Source organism: Cynoglossus semilaevis, chromosome 10, assembly GCF_000523025.1.
Source record: "Cynoglossus semilaevis isolate Cse_v1.0 chromosome 10, Cse_v1.0, whole genome shotgun sequence".
Lineage (NCBI taxonomy): Eukaryota > Metazoa > Chordata > Actinopteri > Pleuronectiformes > Cynoglossidae > Cynoglossus > Cynoglossus semilaevis.
In genome coordinates this window covers 7073750-7095250 of record NC_024316.1, presented here as the reverse complement: position 1 = coordinate 7095250, position 21501 = coordinate 7073750, and the positions used below count along the sequence as shown (strand labels likewise).

The 21501-nt window shown below is 41.0% G+C and overlaps 1 protein-coding gene across 5 annotated transcripts in view; it reads right to left on the bottom strand.

Annotated features, from left to right (window-relative positions):
- The window catches only part of epha2b (eph receptor A2 b), a 50928-nt gene that overhangs the window by 14511 nt on the left and 14916 nt on the right, over positions 1-21501 (bottom strand). For 2 of the 5 annotated variants that reach the window (XM_017036237.2, XM_017036238.2), the window contains exons 1-3: positions 15571-16087; positions 13814-13893; positions 11436-12084 (exon numbers count right to left, since the gene is read on the bottom strand). In XM_017036237.2, coding sequence (XP_016891726.1) covers positions 11436-12084; positions 13814-13893; positions 15571-15655 — 814 coding nt within the window. In that variant the 5' untranslated portion in view covers positions 15656-16087. Of the gene's footprint in view, positions 1-11435; positions 12085-13813; positions 13894-15570; positions 16088-21501 lie in introns of those variants that run through there. The other 3 variants (XM_008318446.2, XM_008318447.2, XM_025059430.1) reach the window with 2 other exon arrangements.

The following is a 21501-nucleotide window of genomic DNA, read 5'->3' as shown; positions in this document are numbered from 1 at the left end:
GACCCCTTCCCACAATAAAGTCCGGCACTGGGCTTCTAAAAAACAGAAGGTCATGTCTGCCTCAGGGTAGATGGGAGGTAAACTGTGCATGGCTTACATGGAGTCAGTGGCCAAGTAAAACAAACACATGCTCACAGCGTGGAGCAGGAAGAAGAGGAGGGAGGAAGATTGTAGGAGCAGTCGGCAGCTTGTTTCGGTGAACAAGTCTTAAGTATGATGAGAACAATGAAAACAAACGGGAAAAGAAATTCACATTAAATCACGGCAGTATGTTAGAGCTGTGTTTACAGCCAGGTCTGGGGATGTTTTACATTGAATACTGTGCCTTCTTCTTCATTCTTCATTGTTCAGCCTTTTACATGGCTGTTTTTAGTTGACATGTCAACTTTATTAAGGTAACATGTAACAATGTAGGAATGCAGTGTGTAAATACAACAAGAAACAGTATCCGTGTACCCCAATAAAACTAGTCCATTTAACCAGCTTCATGGATAGGTTAAAAGCAGAGGCCAAACTTTAGTTTTGGATCAGTAGAAAAAAATAAAGCAATTAATACAATCCATACATTCACTAATTGAATTAAATGTATCCAGGGTTTTTTGACCTGGATGAACTCCATTAGAAAAAAACATTACAGCTGTAGCAGGAGGAAATACAGCTACAGCAACAGGGACAACACTAAAATATATTCACAAAATGAAAATGAAAAAAAAACAGTCAAAAAACATTGAAACTGCTTTAAACTGGTGGGAATAAAAGTGTGTGTTAAAGTTTGATGCTTTAGCTACTTCTGTGATCTCCCTGAGCCTCCATCTGTATCTGTAGTTCAGTCGTTTCTTTGTCTGTACCTTCACCTACTTCACTTCTCCTCCCCCACAACTCCCTCTTTTCCTCCATGACCTGGTCAGACCCGTAATTGCAATATGTCATGTCATTTTGTTTGTATGCAGGGTGACAACATGTCATTAGCATTTTGGGGGAGATGGATTGGTTGTGGAACAAAGGGGGTCTCTGATGGGGGAGGTGAGCCGGTAACATGAGCAGGGGTCACAGAGGTAGAGGAGGGGAGGGGGCGGAGGAGTAAGCAGTAAAGGTGTAGGGCTTGATGAAAGTGTGTGCCTGTGAGGGTGGGGGAGTTTGGGGGGGTGCATTAGTCAAAAGGATTAGCTGACCAATGGAGCAGCTGTAAGGGCATTACATCTGTTTTACAATTGTACTCAGGCTTTCATCTGGGGTTGTTAACCCACATAATAAATTCCTTGATTCCTGTTCTCCTTTCACTTTCTCTGTCCACTCAGACTAGCCAGACTGGGAGTCAAACGTGGAGTCAAGTCAGTCACAACATGTGTCTAACTTTTTTTTTGTAAAATGAAATAAAGCAGACACACCGAAGAAGCAAATCCAGGCTGGCACAGAGGTTTCCAGAGGCCAGAGCAGGACCACAGTCATGGTCGTCCGGTCACGTTTCTTCATATTGCTGGTCAAGTCCAGACAGCCAGGTGGGAAATACAACACTATTTTACTATGGCACACTGAGCCAACAGGCCACAGACTGGAAGTCAGTCCACTTCCTGCATAGGGAAAGGGGCCAAAATGGGACCAAATGCAGCAATAAACCAAAGAAGTTATAAGGCCAGACGACAACATGGAGAGCGGCTGCACGGCGCTGCTCAGCATAGAGTGACAATAGAAAGCCCTGAGCCAGTGGGTTGGGGAGTCATCGAGGGATTAGGTGACCTCCGGTTTCCGCTGTGTGCTAGTCCTGTGAGCAGTGAAGGGTGGGTGGTATGGGTGGAGGTGGCAGTGGTGGTGGGGGCTGCTGATTGACACGGTGGAAGAAAAGTGCTGACCTCACAGCAACGACAGCAGTACAAAACAATGCGATGAACACTGCCCTGGATTCCCCTGCAACCACCACAGATTCACAAACACACACACACACAAATATAGATAGAGTCAAGACTCCAAGCTCAGGAATGTCATCAGGAGGAAATATGTCCCAACTTCCCAACCACAACCGACACATGTGCTACACAGCACAAAAACTGCTGAGGCTCAACTATGTGACAAATGGTGAGCATTCAGAAAGTAAAGCATTTAAACACAAACTCAGACAAAATAAATAATAGTTTTTTGGTCCTTTATATTTTACTTGGTATATTCATATTTTGAGGTGCGTTTATAGCACATATAGAATTTTCTATCAAACTCAAAGTGGACTTAAATAAAACATAAATATAAAATATATTAAATATAAATAAACAACAGCCCAAAAAGACAATTATACCTTCAATACAAAACACCCAGTAGCATACTTTTCTAATATACCAAGCAGTGATGTTGTACAGTTTAATTAATCCTATCTATTTATGTATGTAATCATTTCAAGTTATATTGCTAACGGCTAATGTGTCACAAATGAATAAAAGCTGGAGTGTGTAAGTATTGACCATAGTACATGAAAACCATTGAAAAGTAGTTTATTCTAGTCTGTTAGCCTCTCTGTATCAAAGGGTTTTGAAGTTATATGCATAAGTTATCTATGGTGGCTTCAAACTGGTTGGAAAACGCCTGAAAACACCAAGAAGTTTCTACAAGTGGATTTTACTGCTGAAAAACTGTGCGCTCAGCAGTTTGATGGGATAAACACTTGTGTTTCTTCTAAAAACACACAAACGCCCCTCTGTTGTCGGATAGTGTTGCTCGACAAGGGCTGTTAAAGATGAAGGAAGAATGCAGATAAAATAACATCTCCTGTGGTCACAGAGCTGCAGAAAAGATAACACCAATAAAAGTGACCGAAAATCACACACTACAGCTTTAAGGCTTAATGTGTATGAATGTGCACTTGGCTGCCGTGACTGCCAACAGAAACACGCTCTCAGGATACAAACTACCACGTCAATCTCCACTATCAACCATCCAGGAGAAAATAGTGTCAAGTTCGGTGTGAAATGCATCAGATGGCAACATTCATCTTATTTCAGCCGAAATCGACTGTTGTTAGCAGACTCTGACACCTCCAAGTCTCATCCATTAGACTCATCGCCGTTTTGAGACCACAACAGGACGAATGCTCATGCTAAAGAGCCGTAGAGGCTTCCTCATCTCATCTTCCCTACATTTACTGTCATCTCCATCGCAGTAATTGCCAGTGTTCTGTTCACTAAAAACGTGACCCAACAAGACGAAAGCATGACACCGCATGAAAGTACCTTTGGCGTCCGCCCATTATCTAACCAACTCCCTTACGTTCAGCCTGCTGGGCAGACGTTACTTTGGCGTGAGATCTGAGAACCCCACAAACTCTTAGTAATCATGGTGGATTTCCAGAGCTGAGCAGAAAAAAGAGAAGCTTATTTTCCAGCCCTTGCATGTTAACGATCAGCGCTGTCCGATCAGTTGGTGACTTGCCGCCCTTTATTCCACATTTCTGATAGCAGCCACAGAGATCATGAGCTCAGGGTATTGGAGCAGAAAATTTCATGTGGGGATTAGTTCGTCAGAGCGAGATGATGCCATTATGTGAAATCCACCCTAAGCCATCTTAATCAAATCCCTGAGATGCTGAGGTGTGGTGCTGTGTTCACCTTCTTTTGTATACTTCACATCAGATAAGTTAAAAATTAAACAAGTCCTTGGTTTTAAAAAGGGTGGGGGTGGACGGGGTAAGGGGTGAGGAACCAGTTGGCTCCAGGTACTGACAGATTTACATCCTAACGACACACTTCTACTGTGTTTCCCTAAGACTTGTTTCCAAGAACAGCAATCGAAACCCAAAAATCCAACAACGATAGAAAAGGAAAGCTTCCATTTCCCCTTTCTTGTGTAAGTGTGCATTAACTGCGGCGCAAATGAACCCAGTTACCACTCTAAGCCAACACAGTTGAAACTTTGCAGTGTTTTCGTTTTGTCTTCATTCTTATTTACCCATTCAGTATTGTGCACAAACCTAAGGTCATCTTGAGGTTTGTTGTCTCTTTTCCTAGAACGTTACCAGGAAACACATGAGCTGCGTGCTGTAATAAAAATAGAACTTCCTCAGGAACAACAGCTTCTACAGACTATAGAGTCAAGTCATTATTGTTCCCTGTTGAAATCAGACCCTCTGGTCAAAACAATATGAGAAAGAAATTCGATAAATAATCCTTGGACCCTTGTGTAGGTCAAAAGCTTATGAACAGTACAAGAAACGACAAGAATCAAAATAGTTAATACTGACGTATACATGAATTCATATGAATGGACTCTGGATGAAAGCTCAAATTTTCAATTGATGAATCCAAAGATCAAATACATTTGGATCCTGTTTCCAGAAATAATTACAGCGACAAAATGGGATCATTAAGAATAAAGGACTGCCTAAATCCTTTGAAAAGAAAGTTCAGGTAAAAGCCTTTTGATGAAAGAAGCCTCACATTATGAACAGGGATTGGATTAAAATTTTAAGATGACTTATCACTAAAGAGAAAATGAGTTTGGATCAACACTAAAACTTTCCCAAACCACCACACACTGGTGTTGATCTTTGGATTTGGGGCAGAGTATTCATCAGAACGTCAAGGTAGGACCTGTGTACGGTCTAAATAGTTAGAGCAGGGCCATGTGAAACGGGATGTCTGAACTCCACCACTGTCATAATCCTGACCTACGCCAAAAATATGGCCAAAAATAACAAACCCTGTGCTTTTACAGACAACAAGAACACAACGCGTGTTTGTTTTCACTTGGTCAGCCCCAGTGCACCAGTGTGTATCTCTGGGGTAGATTCAAATTAGGGACTGGAAAATGTTCATGGGAGTTTATATGTTTGAGATAAGAGAAAATCAAACAAATACAAGACAAAAGGCAGAAAATTGAGCCTCAAACAGAAAGTGTCTTTAGGGACCTCTGAGGAAGGGAGGAGAAGCAGGGGGAGGAGAGCAGTTGTTGCTAAAGAGTGGGTAGTGACCCAGCGATTGGTCACAAAAGTTTACTTTGGTTGCCCAATACAATTACTAACTTCTGGATTTTATTTCAACTCAGAGTGCATACAATTCTTCTGTTTGAAGAAAATGAGGGGTGTAGTTTCCCTTTCCTCCTCTACAGGGGGCACTGCAAACTGCACTTTGTAGAGAAGTTAATTAAAGCTGAACAACAGGTCAACATGGTCACAAACAGAGGTTCGAGCTATTGTAAAGATAAGAAAAATGTTTAATTATACAACATTGTAGTATTAAAGGTTTCCCTCAATGCTTTAAAATGTAAACTCTAATCTAAAAAAATGTTCAAGATTCCTAACTTATAAGGTATCTGAAAACAAAAACCAAAAACGTTCGACTTTGACTAGATTTCTTCCTGCTGTGTCTCTGCTGATGAACTCACCACCATACATCTTTAGTGGCCCGTTAAAAGTAATTGACTTTTCTGCTGTCTTTTCTGCTTATCTTTATCATCCATTTAGAAAATGAGCACAAATCCAACACCACCAAAGGCAGGGGACATTATGGAAAAAGCACAAAATGGTTTGTGTAGAAAATAGATTTTTTTTAAATGCTTTTCCCCTTATGAGAAGTTTAGGAAACATGGACGTAAAGAGAGGGTAGAGAGAGAGAGGGGGAGAGAGAGAGAGAGAGACTATACAAAGGCAAAATAGTAAGCAGAACCAGTAGTTACCTCACTTGAAAAGCACAAACACACCCAAGTCAATTACTACCCATACAAATCACTCACCACAGCGCAGTACAGTCACACAGCTCTACCAAACTGTTTGTAACATCAGCCCAGGATGGCCTGGGAGAGATGGACATGTAGGGGGAGAGAGACAGAGAGAGACAGAGAGAGAGAGAGAGAGAGAGAGAGAGAGAGAGAGAGAGGGCGAAAGAGGGCAGACTGAAAATAGTTTACTGGAACTTCTCTGGCCAACGGAATAATAACTTTACTGGAACCTTAATGGACAGTTGTTCCACCAAGACGCCATTTTACCCCAAGACACCATAACTGCCCTCGGCAGTCCCAGATATTCCACAGTCGTGTCTACTGTGTGTTTGTAAAAATACAGCCCTGTGGAAAGTACAGTGTGGGATTAAGTCATATTTGTTGAGGTAGTTGATGATGTGTGGACCGGGGCAGTTAAACACAAGGCTGAGCGTGGAGGCACGGCGGCCCGCTGTCCTTTCTGGTGGTGACACACACTACACTGTGTGGTTTGATTGTGCCAGGGAGGATTATGGGTAAGGAAGGGCGTGATAAGCAAAGGGAGGAAAACTCTTAGTGTCAACACTGAGTCACGGGTGGAAATCTGTGGCGCTGCTGCCAGAGCTAAGAAAACAATCACATTATTGGAAATAATATACTGTAAAAATAACAAAGGAATATATATAGAGAACACGGTATATTATTCTGAGTACGTGTCTGCCTTAAACACCACTCCAACTGTGCTGCTGCAGTAAAAACCCGGGGAATCGTCCTTGTTTAGCCTGTGTTATAATTTACACGTGAGTCATGGAAAAACAAATGGATTTAAAGAGAGTGTAAACCTGTCTAGATGAGTCTCTACCTGTTTGTACACTTAATGTGAACGCACTGTTCAAAGAAGTGTTCAAGCATCTGTACAGGTACATTCATTTAAGTACAGCTTGACATGTAAATACTTTTAGGTCAAAACACAACATTAAATGTTTTTTAGATACATTATGAATAACTTTATGTCTGCCCTATATGCCCTATATTTTTAAATCTTTTAAGTTGATAAACATGTTAATATAGTTTAATTTAGTGAAAATGTTCTTGTGTGGATCAACAATGTAAAAATTAGACACATTGTCTTTAAACTAGAAAAAGTAAAATATATTTACAAAACCCTAAATATACACATGTGCTCTAAACATTTTAATTTTTAATTTATAAGTATATAAAATGCATACAAACATTTTAAATAGTTTATAATACCTAATTATCTTACATTTATGATGTATTACCACTTCTTCATACTTTAATCAATTTAATTTATTTCATGCATTTATATTTGTTTATGAAAATAAATTACATTTATCCCAGTAATTCTACTCAGATAAATTATGAGATTGTAGTAATTAAAACCTTTTTACATTGCTGCATTTACCATAGCTGTAATTACTAATTATTGGTAACTCTTTAGTGTAAAACATGCTGAATTTGGAATAAATCAAGAACAAGCTTAAATCTAGTATTTTTGACACTCCCTTAAATTAGAGAACAATGCTGCTGTGTAGTTGTGTTAAATTTAGATTCCCCTTATGTACAGTACACAGTTTATACTGCATGTCACCACGCGTTTATGGCACTCACCACACTAACACAATAAAGTGAATACACCAGTGAATTACTGCAACATTAACATGTTTATGATCATTCCGAGACAGGATTTTTATTTACAGACGTTGTGACGATGATGGATTTGACTTGATCTTTGCGTATTTCAACTGACAAAAAATACAAAGTTGGCCATCATCTGTATTCCATCAGGATCTACGAACCCAGAGAAAAAAAAAGATTTATTGCTAATTAAGTCTGTGAGGTGGGCGAGGGAGGAAAAATAAATACCCATTCAAAGACTCCAAACATAAAAATGATTAATAGAAGAAATAACAAAGACAGCCTTCATCGGTCTGACTAGGATCATGGCCGTAAACATAAATCCTGGGGGCAGTTTTCCAGGTGCTTTAGTCTGTTTTAGCTGGGTTTTACAGTTGATGTTAATGTGTTTTGAGAGCACAGATAATTCTGCTGTACAGAAGTCTGTAATGGCCCGATAAGGGCTTCTTCCTCTCCCGGCTGCTTATGATTAACAGTCACTTTATAAAAGCTTTTTAGGTTTGCTGCTCTGCACGCTCATGTAGGTCTGCGAGTAAGTGAGCAAGTTTCTATCTTCGGAGTTTGTTTGTCCAAACCAAGTCCTGGGCACTCTGCAGAAGAGTAACCTACAGATACCTCAATGGGCGAAAAGAAATCACAGTTTGACGGGCGAGTGATCTCAAAGACAGAAACAACAGAGCGATGATGACGAGACCGTAGACAAAAGCCAGGAAAAGTCACACATTTTTACATTAACAGGGCCTTAGGGGCTGAGCGGCCATAAAAGTGAGCAATCACAACACTGAACACGGAAACCTTTCACCCACATAAGGAAAAAAACCTAGACCACAATTGAAGTTTTGTGGTTATTCCTTTAACAGCACTCTGAACAGGAAAAAAGGTGGAGGGAATGATTAACTGTGGGTCTGCGTTAGATTTCATTTAAAGCCGCTCTGAGCTGTTCCCCTCGACCTCGCGCTGCAACCTTATGATTCATTTTAGGGCCACCTTCATCCGCAACTGCCGAAACCAGTCTCTGCGCTGCCGTCAGCCTACGTCCTGACAGTAATTTTGGAAAGTCGGGAGGCAGAAGGCTTTTCTGGGTAAATTTAGGGTGAGTTATCTGGAGCTACTCTTCCTCCCATGGGAATTCCACAGGTCTGGAGTAATGTTGGGAGGCTCCTGCTCGGCAAACTCATCAGGAATGTACCGAATGAACAGGACAGAAGGAGGAGGAGGAGGCGGGGGTTGGAAGCAGAGGTGGAGGTGGGCTCCTCCAGCCTGGAAGCAAAACACAGCTCTTCATTGTTCTTCTACCTTTACATTCCATTCCTCACCTCTTTCTCTCTGTTAAAGAAAAAAAATCACACCACTCCACTAAACACCACCTCAGTTTCTCCCTTTGTATGACATTTCTCTCATTCCATCCTGCTCTTCTCCTCTTCCTCCTCCCTCTCCCTCTTACCTGGCACTTTCCCACAGCTTAGAATGCTGTACTGACAGAAGACTTCATCACTTTTATCCGCCTGTTGGAGGGAAACTGAATAAGAGAGCAGATCAACTGTACGTGGACTCCATGTGGTTTTCCAGCTGTAATTACCAAACTCAGCCACAAGCACCAAAGTCTGACTTTGGACAGTGTCTTGTCAATACCAATTTAACTTTTTTTCAGTTTTATGTTCTCATGTTGAACCTGAACACTGAATTAAGATTTCAAGATTAGGGGAAATTTATAAAATATCTCTTAGTCGCAGAATTCCAAAGATCCAGGTGCATTCAAATTCAGGTTTTGGGAAAGATCAGGTGACCCGGCACTGATAACCTTTTTTTGGGCATCAAACGTTTTAAAATATTTCCATTTAAGTGTGGTTAAAAATTTGAATTTTGAAGGTTGAACACCTGATCCTAAATATTTTTAAGAAGCAACTTTAATTACAATAACCCCATGATTATTAACATATTAAAATGCAGGGGGGAGACCACTATACTGACATGAGGCCAATGACAAATAAAGTCAACAGGAAAGAACAGAGAGAGAAAACCAGTTTCTATATTCAGTAAAGTCTTGAAATCCCTCTAAACCTGAAGTCTGTGGAGTGACAGAAATGTTGGTTGTTCACTTCTATTGTGCAGAAGTGTGTGCATGTATTACCACCCCCAAACTGAGGAGGAGCATTTAGCACTGATTGGTGTCTTTCGGTGCTGCAGTATTGGAGCAGATCTGAACAGGCCCTTGCATGCCAGTTGGTGTTCTATGTTCAAATGTGCTTCGCACTCAGAGTCACACCACCCAGCCCAGAGCCAGAGCTCAGCAGACAGAGGAGAACAGGCAGAGATGCACGGGGAAAACACGGAGTCGGCATGTTCCATCACACGAAGGGGGGGCCTCAGCTCCCTGTGATGCTTCAGATGAACAAAGTCCATGAGGCTCAGAGGCTTCATCTCGCCTCCCCTCCTCCCCCTGTCTCCCCAGCATAGCAGTGTTTAAGATGCTAATCCATCACAGTACAGTAGCCGCCCAGACTCTTTCATCATTCTCAGTCACACTGACAGCCCTTGCCACAACAATGAGAGACTTTTTTTGCAGGGCTTAAATACAACTGTGCTACAAACTACAAAGTAAGAAGCTCTGAGTGATGGCCTGACTGCGCAGCACACCCATATCCACACAAGGTCAAAGAACAGAAGATAATGGGAGAGCAGGAAGTGGCCTGATGCAACAGGCTGTAAGTTATGAAACAAGGTGTTGTAAAAGGTGGAGTGTTTCCACAGGATTCTATGGAACAATTCCAATATACATGTGTTGGGTAAATATTAGCGGAAATGGCTAATATTATATGGCTAATATGAAATGGCAACAACACAGAAATCAAGGTTTCTGCATTGACTTTTTGTGAGTGATGTTGAAGAAATGTTAAGATCTGGCAAAGTCTAGACCCAAAAAAAGAGAGTCTAAGGAGCAGTAAGGACCTGGATCAGCATCTGGCAGCTTCATTGAGGTGGAGCCAAGTTTGACTTTAGTACAGTCCCAAAAAAGCTTAATCAAGAATGGTCTTCAGGGACAGTTAGCAGCCAAGAACCCATTTGTTCAAAAAAGGAGAAGTTTAAAATGGCCAACACATGTTCATAGTAAAAAAGAAGTAATGAAGATCAATGACAGAGAATGAACCAGAGTGAAACTGCCGTGGATGTGTCGAACAAAACTTCAGCATGGGCTGCACACTGAGCACAGACCCCTTGGTCCATTTATATGTTTTTTACCCATGTATCGTAGACCAAAATGTAATCTAATTGAGATAGACCCTACGGCAGTCCCATTTTTTCAATACAAATGAGTGTATCATTAGTTTATAGACATTTAAAAGAATATGGCTGATTTGCTTAGCCAAAATAAATAAAACAAGCCTATACTGTATGTAGTGTATAATCGTTAAAAATTAATAAAACCAAGTTTACAAAGCATACTCTCTTTCACATTACTAAGACTATTTTTCTTTTCTTGTTTCCATGGTGTGCATATTGTCCGTGCTGTCTGGTATTACTTAGATATAGGCAGACATTCTTGGCTAAAGCATTCCACCTAGTCTGGGCCAAGGACTAACCTTTAATGACATTCATGACAAAGGGAATTTAATTACATGTTTTTTTACAACCTCAAACAGAAAAAAACATTAATTAGGCTTTGACTTAATTTCATGGCACAAGTTATTTGTTCTTGTACACAGTTTTCCACTGAGTTGACAAAATTAAAATGTGCTTCTGATACCCAGAAGCACATTTTCTAATTTTCTAGGTATCGGTTTAAGGTCAGGGATGGTGCTGTGACTTGCTCAAGTCGGCCTGAGCATTCCTTCCATTGCAGAGAGGCTGTGTCAGCCAAGGGCAGAATTCCACTCAACTATGATAATAACACCTATGATAAATATCCACAACTGCCATTCAGGCTTGTTTTACAACCTTCGACAATTAGATTAAAGGTACACTGAGAAAAAAACGTGACCAGTGACAAATGGTCTTTCTAAAAAGGAGATCTTCTCATGGGAACTGTGTGGCCTGAGCTGTTGAACTACAGATGAAATAGTAAAAGACTTTTCAAGGAGAACTCAAGGACAGGCTCTTACCTTGACAGGCGTCTTGGACTTCTTCATAACCTGGTTTACATTGGCACTGTCCGACTTGTACCACCCACTCTCCATCCACGGTGCAGTAGATTCGAGGCAGCTCCTCACTTACTGCATTTTCCACGCAAACCCCGCTCACCTCCCTTAGGGCCTGGTTTTCACCTCCAGCCACAGTCTCAGGAAATGACGCAAGGCTCTTCACAGTGGCTGGGCAGGTTTTGTAGTAGACCCTGGCAGATAGAAGGGCAACACACGCACCAATGTCTTGAAAGGCCAAGTAGAAGCCTTTTCTAGACAGGTTTTCAACCACTCTTGTTTCTGTGTTGATCCGCACTTCATTCCTCCTGGTGATTTCATCGGGCGCTATTGTGGCCACTTTTCTAAACTGGCTTTTGCGGAAGGTCGTCCCTACATCTGCGTCCGACTCTGACGTAAAGAGGTTGAAGGTTTCCTTGCAGGTCAGTGAGGCACCGTCAAAGGAGTTGCAATCGCGTACAATAAACTGGATTTCTACGAAAACCCTCGAAGCCGACGGGTGCCTCTGAATAAAGGTCGTACGCAACCAGTTGTCCTGCTCACGTTCGCCAACATTGCACACAGAGTAGGTGTAGAACTGGGAGCCGTTCAGAGTCCTCTGGACCACCTCCCACTGTAAAAGAGAAAAAAAACAGAGAAAACAAGTTTAGTGGTATGAACATGAATCCCTGTGGAACCCCCTAGTCCAAAGCTCTAACCCAGGTAGAAATAAAAGTGACATTTAATAAGGTCTCAATGACTTTATGTTTAAAGTGGGAATTAAACTATCACGTTTCCAAGCATTAAAAAGTCCAACTGAATAACAACCAGGTTGGAGGATAATGAATTTTCCTCAGAGGGTAGAATTATGGCTCCTCTCAGTTTGGCAGTGTTTAGTCATTTCTACGTGACACGTTAGAGCTTATTAAGCAATGTACGCTATTAGGTTGTTTCTTAACCTTTGTTGCTTTGTACATTTGATACGATCTTTAAAAAACACACACATACATTAAATACTACACATCCTTCATGGTTTTGGTGACAGTCACACACAGTGTTTACATAGATGTGTGTGCCGTTAATGCTACATACACGTGAGTGTGAGAAGCATTTCTGAGATTGCAAAAATACCAAATTATTTCCAAATCTTTCACATGCTTTCGCTACTGTTGGCATCTGTCCCAAAACTCTGCTGCTGCTTCTGCTCACACTAAACAATGCCAAAAAATGTGTCTTAAGAAACTTGACAGAATGTTACAACATGACCTTGGCTCTTGAAGAACAACTGCCCCCCCACACGGCCAATGCCTGTGGTTTGCTCTGTACTCGCAGCCACTGTGTTATTAATTAAAGAAATGTGCTTTGTTGGCTGAGTGTGTGGCTCTGTTTATAAGTTGATGGACAGCAGCAGGGCCCCCAGCTCTATTAAACAGCTGGTGAACATTTCTTTACGAGGGGCCTGTAAAACTTAAAATAATAATTGTCAAAGGTGCTGCTCGTTACATGACCATACGTCACCACAAATAACTTTTCCAGCAAACTTGGGTGCATGGGAGCAAATGAAGCGGAAGGGGAACCTGATTCTCAAAGATAACCAGTCAAACCTATTTGAGAAGGAACCACGGTAAACGGCACATCAGCACATGCCTAAGAGTCATCAGCACATGAAATGAGGCTATTTACTCCAGATTTGCATGAGCCTCACTGGTCAGTTTCTCTGAAACCGCAAAATAGACAATAACACACAAAACTCCACTGCACTCGCAAATATTTGGCCAAAAGTATGTGGGTGTATTAAGGTAATGTGTTGAACACGGACATTTTTTTAAAGGAAAGGCTGATTACCGCCCCTGAAAACACTTTTAAAAAGAGCTACCACATGCTGCAAACTTTAAAAGTTAATTGCCTTCTAACATACAATTCTGGAGCTGAAGCCTTAAAACCACAAGAAGCCACAAGAATTTCCAGTTCAGTGCTAGCAGCTATTCTGTCTGCTGAAAATTTGGTGTAGCCCAGACATGCTCTGCAGGCAACAGCTCCTGAAAGGGAAGACGTACAGGACCTTCTCACGTCCATGCACCAGAGCAAACATTAGGTTTCAACCAGCCGGGTTTTATAGAAACCTGTGGTGTGTGTGTGTGTGTGTGTGTGTGTGTGTACACACACCAGGGCCAGAGTGCAGACAAATGTAAACGTCAAACGTTCAAATATTGTCTGCAACAGACTGTCAGTTTATCCATACTGAGAATTTCCCGTAACATGTTTATCCTCAGGCAAATTCCAGGAGAAACAGTGGGAGCTGGAGTTTGGAGAAGGAGTGAGGAGGAGGAGAAGGAGGAGGAGGAGGGAACGGAGCAACTCACCCCAAGCTTGTCACCCTGATCCAGGGGCCATGTCAACCAGCCCAGTTCACCTCCTGTGGCCCTCATGTCCAAGAGAACCTCTGCAGAGACACAAGTAATCATTAGATCACGAGAATAAACATTTACAGATAAGAAGAAAATCTCTGGAAAACATTTGTTGTACGTGTTTACAAATGACGGTGGGATAAAGACTAAAGACTCCTGACATGATGTCATTTTCCATGGGGTTAAAATAAAACACTTTTTAACTGGTTGAAAAAGTCAAACCTCTGGGTCTGAACAGACACAGCAGCTGGAACTGAGTCTGTTATAATAACTTAATTCATACCCATTAGTATTAAGTTACTGCAGCGTGTAAAAAATCTGGATTCAGGGTTCGATAATGTTACTTCTTTTATGTGGTTAGTAGTTAGTTATGTTGTGTACTGCAAGCATTTTGTTTTTAGATATTTTAGCTACAACTAGAGTTTGCTAAGTCCACAGCTATCAGTGGTGTATTTTATAGCTGTACTTTATTTCTTTGTTTTTAGTTTCATTATTTACTTTTTTTTGCTTTTAGTGATTGGCAGTTTTTTTGTTTTAATTTAATGCGTACCAAGACTTTAATCATCGTTACTTTGGACATTAGGACAATGTTTTTTTTTATTATTGAAAAGTTAATAATACATTAATTGAGGTAAACTAAAAATAAATCTGCTTTTTAGGACTTTTTCCTTCTATTTTGACTAATTGTATTCACACTCTCAGGGCCTGCTGTGGCCTGTACTGTAGTGAGAGAATCAGGCTTTTTACAGGAAGATCGCAGGTTCAAATCCCACTGACTGGGGTGGATGAACACACCAGAAATTCCGTTGCTCCCAACTCACTCCTAAGAACGCTGCCCCCCACGGAAGGATTCATTTTTCTTAAGGTCTTTATAATAGTATATACATCCATGACTAATATTTAGGGACAATTTTACTGTGTTTCCAATTTTAAAAAATGCTGCCAAGAAAGGCAGAAGTTTGGAACATTTTACCTATGATTGTAAATAGTCACATTTTAAATCTCCCAGATTTAACTGCTGTACGTTTTGCAGAAATCTGTCCAAAAGTGAGCGGCTGGGATTGATTCTCTACACCAATTAAATAGAAGCACTTTCGGTTCACTTTGTGGAGAACGCAGTGCAATTGCGTGCCACTTAATTATAGTGTGAGGCCATACAGTCAGGGCAGCAGCAGTTGGCTCTTGTGTATTTTTATATTATGGAATCTGGCTTCCCATGAGAAAAGGTTACAATGTCCTGTTTAAAGTCTAACTTTATTCTTCCAACACTGAAACTAGTTATGAACTTAACTTCATTACCGCACTGGCTTTAATTGCCCCCACCCAACGGGGGCTACTGGGTAAATGTCCAACAGATTACATTTTTCTTAAATTAAAGTCATTGGTAAAGTGGAACTTTCATAAGGTTCAGTTTCACCTGCTGCTGTTACAGACACGAGCCTGCTGAGCGCACCTACCACTCACACCCCAACGACGGCTGATCAGTACAAACACACACGGGAAAGCAGTGACATTGTTTGTTTGTTTGGTTTTTTTTATCACTGAGAAAATACACTTGTCCACAGTGTGGCTGTCAGGGAGACGGACAATAAAAAGGAGAAGGTTTCCTGGAGGCAAAGTTCAGCTTCAGCAGTGTGGATCGCGTGCTGCGCCTTCGCCAACGCACCGCGTTAGGTGCAGAGAAAAGTTCAGATAAAAGTGAAGACGCTCACCTTCTTTGGTCTGCAGTGTGATGAGAATGCCGTTAATGAGGACATAGGTGAATAATAAAGGTCTTAGTCCAGTGAGGAAATCCATCGGGAAAAAACTTTTCTCTGTGTTCTCTGTGCGTCTGTGAGATCCTGCTGTGACTGAACCTCCTCTGAGAGTGAGGAGCTTCAAACCTCGGCTGAAACACGACGGCTCATTCACAAACACTGACTCCGCCCGCTGGAATGTGTCACTGCGTGTGTGCGTGTGTGTGTGTGTGTAAGGGGGAGGGTGGGAAACTTTCGCAACCTGCCTAGGTACTGTTAGAAATTCACTTTTTTTTTCTTTTTTTCTTTTTTTGATCTCAAGAACCTCTCCGACTGAATGCTCGGGTTGATTTATTACAATGAGATGTGGAAACTCCAAAATATTCTTAGGTTCAACTGACTCAAAAATGCTGAAAGCCCGGAGCAGTCTTTCTACTCTTAGTTCTTAAAAGTCAACGTTGATTTTTATCAGTTTGTTTATTTGAATCGTGTGTCACCTGTGGGCCAGAATCATTCCTGAAAAAGGTTGAAATTTTTATTAACCCATAGGAATTAATATTAGTGTCAACTTATACCATCAAAAACGTTTTTCCTGAAAAGTCTTTATTCCTAAACACTAGTTTCATGTACTGTTACGTTGAAGAAGAAATATGAATATAACATCTAAAAATCATATATCGTAATTATATATTATAATAATAGTGACTCATATTCAGAAGAGAATAGACAATAAAGCACAGGAGGAGATCAGAGCACATAAATGGACACGTGTGTGACCAGGCTACTGTTGGACAGCCATATGTTTGCATGCATGTCATGTAAAATACCCAATCCTGACTAAAAAAGTTCAAAAAAATTGAAAAAACTATCTTTATTTATGAATATAACAATATTTTTCTACACATCCTCCTTTAGTTCAAACAGTTCTTCTGTATTGATGGTTGAACAACCTGATCAAGTAAATCAAACCACACCTCAACACCTGACGAAGCCTGTTGGAGAACATGTGAGAACATGTTTTAGTTATAGAAGACACATCAGAAACCCTGAAGAAACCCTAGCCCCTTTTAAAATGATATGACTGTATAAAGACTCTTAGTTCTCTAACGCTAATGTTCTCTAACGAAGGAGAACCACTTCCTGTTTGATTCTTTACCAGTGTCACAGCGGCGGCCCACACAGTGGGGACGAGGTGTTATCGAACCCAGAACCCTCCGGTGGCCGGTCTGGGTCCTCCACTGGACCAGTCCACCTCCCATCTAGTCCTCTAATGCAGTGTTTCCCAAACTTTTTTTTCTGGCGACCCATATTTCAAAAGTCGCAAACCTTCGCAACCTAAGTCAATAAACATTATTGATAAACTCCTGGGAAACATGATGCGAGACGACCCAAAAAATATATCTTGCGACCCAACTGAGGGTCGCGACCTAGTCTTTGGGAAACAATGCTCGAGTTATATTTCAAGTAAAGTTAAGAGAGAAATAATTTTTCCTGTACTGTCATCAATTCTAATTATATTATATTATATTATATTGTATTATGTTATATTCAAGAGCCAAATGAATTTCTCAGTCTATTTGTTTTCATTATTATTATTTCTTATGTGTATCCTGTGTATCCTGACTTAAAAGATATCCTTGCTTCAAAGCGACACCTTTCTTCTTCTTCTTCTTCTTCTTCTTTGAGCTTTAATAGCAACTTGCATTCTGTGGGCAGTCATACTGCCACCTATTGTGTCTGTGTTTCCATGGTTAATAATTCCAAGGAACACCATCTGTAGCGCCCACAGGCCAATTTTAAATATCTAATGGGATTCTTTAAGTATATTACCATTTTCTTTTAGCAAAATACTCAAAATATTCAAAATGGAGTGGAACTGTGGGTAAATGCAGCCCCGCCTTTAACTGTAAATGGTTAAACTCTGACACAGAGCCAGCTCCAGTCATCGTGGAGCCCTGAGCAGATTCTGATTTGATCTCCCACTAATCCTTTCAAAGTGCACAAGCTGACAAATGTTCCAAAAAGTACTTGACATTTCTGCCAGGTTATTTTTTATTTGTCAACTCTTCTTTGTCTGCACATCGTACATTTCTATAGCTCTTTTTTCTGATCAATGTTCATAATAAGAACTTTTATGATATTTGCTCTCTGACCCTGAACAAATGATAAAATGCAGACGATTTTGGCATAAGTAAAAAAGAATGAGGTAAAAATCCCATCCCAGAAGAATTGCAGAACGTTACTGAGAGAAGATGAATGACCAACTGTGAGAGTGATTTAGACCTGACGGTGGAAACAGTGGTTAGGGCTTTTACTTATACCTATGGCCAATTTAAACTGAAATATTTCACCTAATCCCCAGTCTGAATGTTTTGGACTGTGGGGGAAAGGAATTTGCAGTGATTGTTTGAACGATTTCTTTGCCTCTATTTGTGGCTCTGTGATGGACTGGAGCAGTGTCCAGGGTGAGTGCTGGGATGGCTCAAGCTCCCCTATGACCCTGAAAAGGATTAAGCAGTTGAAGATAGATGAGTAGATTCTACAAACATTTCAAACTGGCACCGGTTTGCTGGAGAGCAGAGACCATTTAAATCCATCCACAGAGCCACATATACTTTACATTTTATACATCCTAAAATGTCTTTAAAATCCAGCAGTAATTAGCTACCTGGCTAGTAAGATGCCTGCAGGGTACAGGAAGTATTTGCATGCGGATACTTATTTAGATTTTTTTTTGTCATGTTGAAAAAGCCTGAGGGGAGAAAAACGGGAGTGTAAGCAGCTTTGTATGACGCGGTTATGGTCCGAGCATCTCGACACTCACAGGCAGAATCGTTGTGACAGGCATAGAGAGCTGTATTCATATCAGTACAATAGCAACAGCTGGCCTGCTGATAACTCATAATTTATGGGAACTATCTCAAAAATGTCTCCCCCTGCAGATAGACGCTGGTCAAGAACTGAAGGGGGAAAAAGGTTTAATCTGGAATTTGACTCTCAGGAGGGTGTGGGAGGTGAAATGGAATGGAAGGAGTTCAGCGTGAATATGTGGAATGTAAAAGAAGGCTTCACCTAGCAACTAGTGCAGAGTTGAATTCAGAGTCCAGTCTTATTGCACCTATACTGTCATTGCCTGTTGTTTAGTGTTGCCATAGCAAAATGTTGAGAAACAACATGCAAATGTACTGGGTTTATGGTTCCTTTCCTCCTCCTCCTCCTCCTTGTCTTACTCCTCCTCATACACTACCTGTAAGTCTACTGCTTCATACCACAGGTTGTGGGTTTCATTAAACTCCAGTGAGTTTTTTATTATAATATATATAATAATATAATTATATAATTATATATACTGACCATTGTACAAGGGCCTTGAAGCTATCAAAAATGATCAAAAACAAAGTTCTTAAAACTTAGACCAGTCAAAATAGCCACATTGATTAAGGGTTAGCTTAGATAATAAGACACAGTTAGCTACAAATATATATAAATCACCAGGTGGAGTAATGACAGGCGAAAAGTTAACCATGAGCCAAAGTTGAGCAAAAACAAAGCTAACTGTTAGCCTTAGTGTTTACACAGAGGCTGTCCACTGATAGCCAGGGACAAAGCTAAAGATGGACCTCCTACAGTGAACAGTGAGCAGACAGATGTCAGTTATCTCAGAAAGTCTGGTCAATATTTAGCCAAAAGTCTTTATTTTCAAATTGATTTAAAAAGTCTATCTGACCCCAACGTAGATAAAGTACAGCATGAAGGTGAGAAAGCCCAGAGTAACACAAACCCTTTGGTGAAATTGCCCTGGAAACGAACTGTATTACCCCAAACAAATATTTAAGAAAAAAAAATCCTCAGTTCAAAGCAGTGCATTTCCTCCCCTGGTGCTGTGCTTTACGTCTTCCTCCCTGGATCACTCTCCTCCTCCTCCTCCTCCCATTCTTTCTTCTCCAGGCTCGATTCTGCTTCATTACAGTTTGTTGTCAGTGGTGTTTACCTTTGAGAAGCAGCCGTGTCACCACAATACATGATTACAATACAGTGTGTCATTGGTTTGACACGCTCCCACCCACTCACACACACCAGCGGTCGTTCACACACACCTGTGAGGCTGATACTGCGGGAAACGAGGTGGTCTCTTCTGAGGCTGAGTCCCCCTCACCCCCACCCTCACCCTCCCATCCTCACACCCTTCTTTATACTAACTTTCAGGGGTCTCTCGTTTCACAAAAGCGAACCGCAGACGAACGCCGCGGCACTCTGTGAGCTCTTAAACCCCTACAATCCCACCACTCAGCCGCCTGCTCCGGCCTCCACAGCCAGCCTAAAGCCTCAATTATACTGTCCATGAATGTGCTCGTGGACACAGACACAACTGTGGACACCATTGTGGAACTGCCATGCTGTTGGTGCACGGAAAACTGTTCATCCTCTGAAGGTGAAATGACCATGACTGCAGCTGGAGCAGACAGTTTGATACCTGTTGATGTACAAGAGTACAGCTACACTACAGTAGTTAGTAATGAGTACGTGCAGCTAAGGTCACTACGTATAGTTCTTATGTAAAACTCCTTCATCTTTTCCCACCCTTTCCTTTCAGGGTTGAGGGCGTGGCTGCGGCCATTCCCAGAAGTCATAGGGTCAGGGGTGGAGGTACAGTATTACCCATGTACCAATAGCAGTCTGTGGACCAGGGGTTGGGAACCCCATGCTCTAGATCATTTCCAGGACTGTATTACTGTTTTTGTGTCTACCACATGGCTAAAGTTTGTTCAGTCTTCCAACCAACTTAAAGTAATTTTTTTTGTGTGAATTTATTTTAGGATCATTTATTTGGAATATTACTTAAACACAGTAGTGTCATCAGCTAAATTGTAATTAACAGTTTTTTTGGCTATTGCTCAGGTGCTATTATCCAGCTGAAGTGTATATATTGCTCAGGTGCTATTATCCAGCTGAACTGTATATTATGTATGTATGTATGTATGTAAGTCATACATGTATGTTGTACTGCATGTGTGAACTGAACTATGCTATGCTGTGTCCGGGACGGCTTGTTTTTTCCCCACTTCAGTTGTGAGTGCGTTCATATTTGGAGGGAAAACAAAAATGAAGTGGACGGTAACCATGGACACTTTGAGGTTTGAGGTTATGTGAGAAGGTCCACATGTGCCCACCACTGTACCACCCGTCACTCCAGCCACACAAGGATGTACAAATATTTGCGAACTCAAGGTGAGAAATCACAGCTGCTGGTGTCAAATGTGCGATTTAAAACCTATGCACAACACTGAGGATTAGTCCAGTCATAATGAACACACACACACATACAGAGGCTGACACACACACACACACATGGAAATGCATAACTCATTTTTGCAGACACAGAATCCATACAGTATAATCCACTTAAGCCCGACGAGACCATATGATGTAAAACTATCTGAGGGCCAACTGCTGCTGCTGTGACACTGAAGACTGGAATTATATCACATTTAAATACAAATTCATTTTGTGCATCATAAAAGTTTTAGGTTGAGCAGTAACATATTCAGATACCCAGCTTTAACCAGATTTTAACTAAAGATTTGCTTAATTTAATGAAAAAAACAACAGCTTTCTAATGACATTTGATCTGAACTCTAACTACTTCAACGCAAAATAAAAGTATGGTGTAAATTTGGAAAGAAATTAATTAAAAAGTTTTAAAAAAAAAGCCAAGGGAAGGCAAGAAATATATATAAAAAATAAACCTTAAACACAGCAATGCAGTGTTAGAATTGACCCCATAAATACCGAAGCCCAAACCAAAGACAGTTCCAACCTCACGTTGGAAAGTTGCCTTTCCACCTGTAACGTGTTTCACATGGACTAAATCTGACCAAAGCACACCGTCAACAACTCATGAATAAA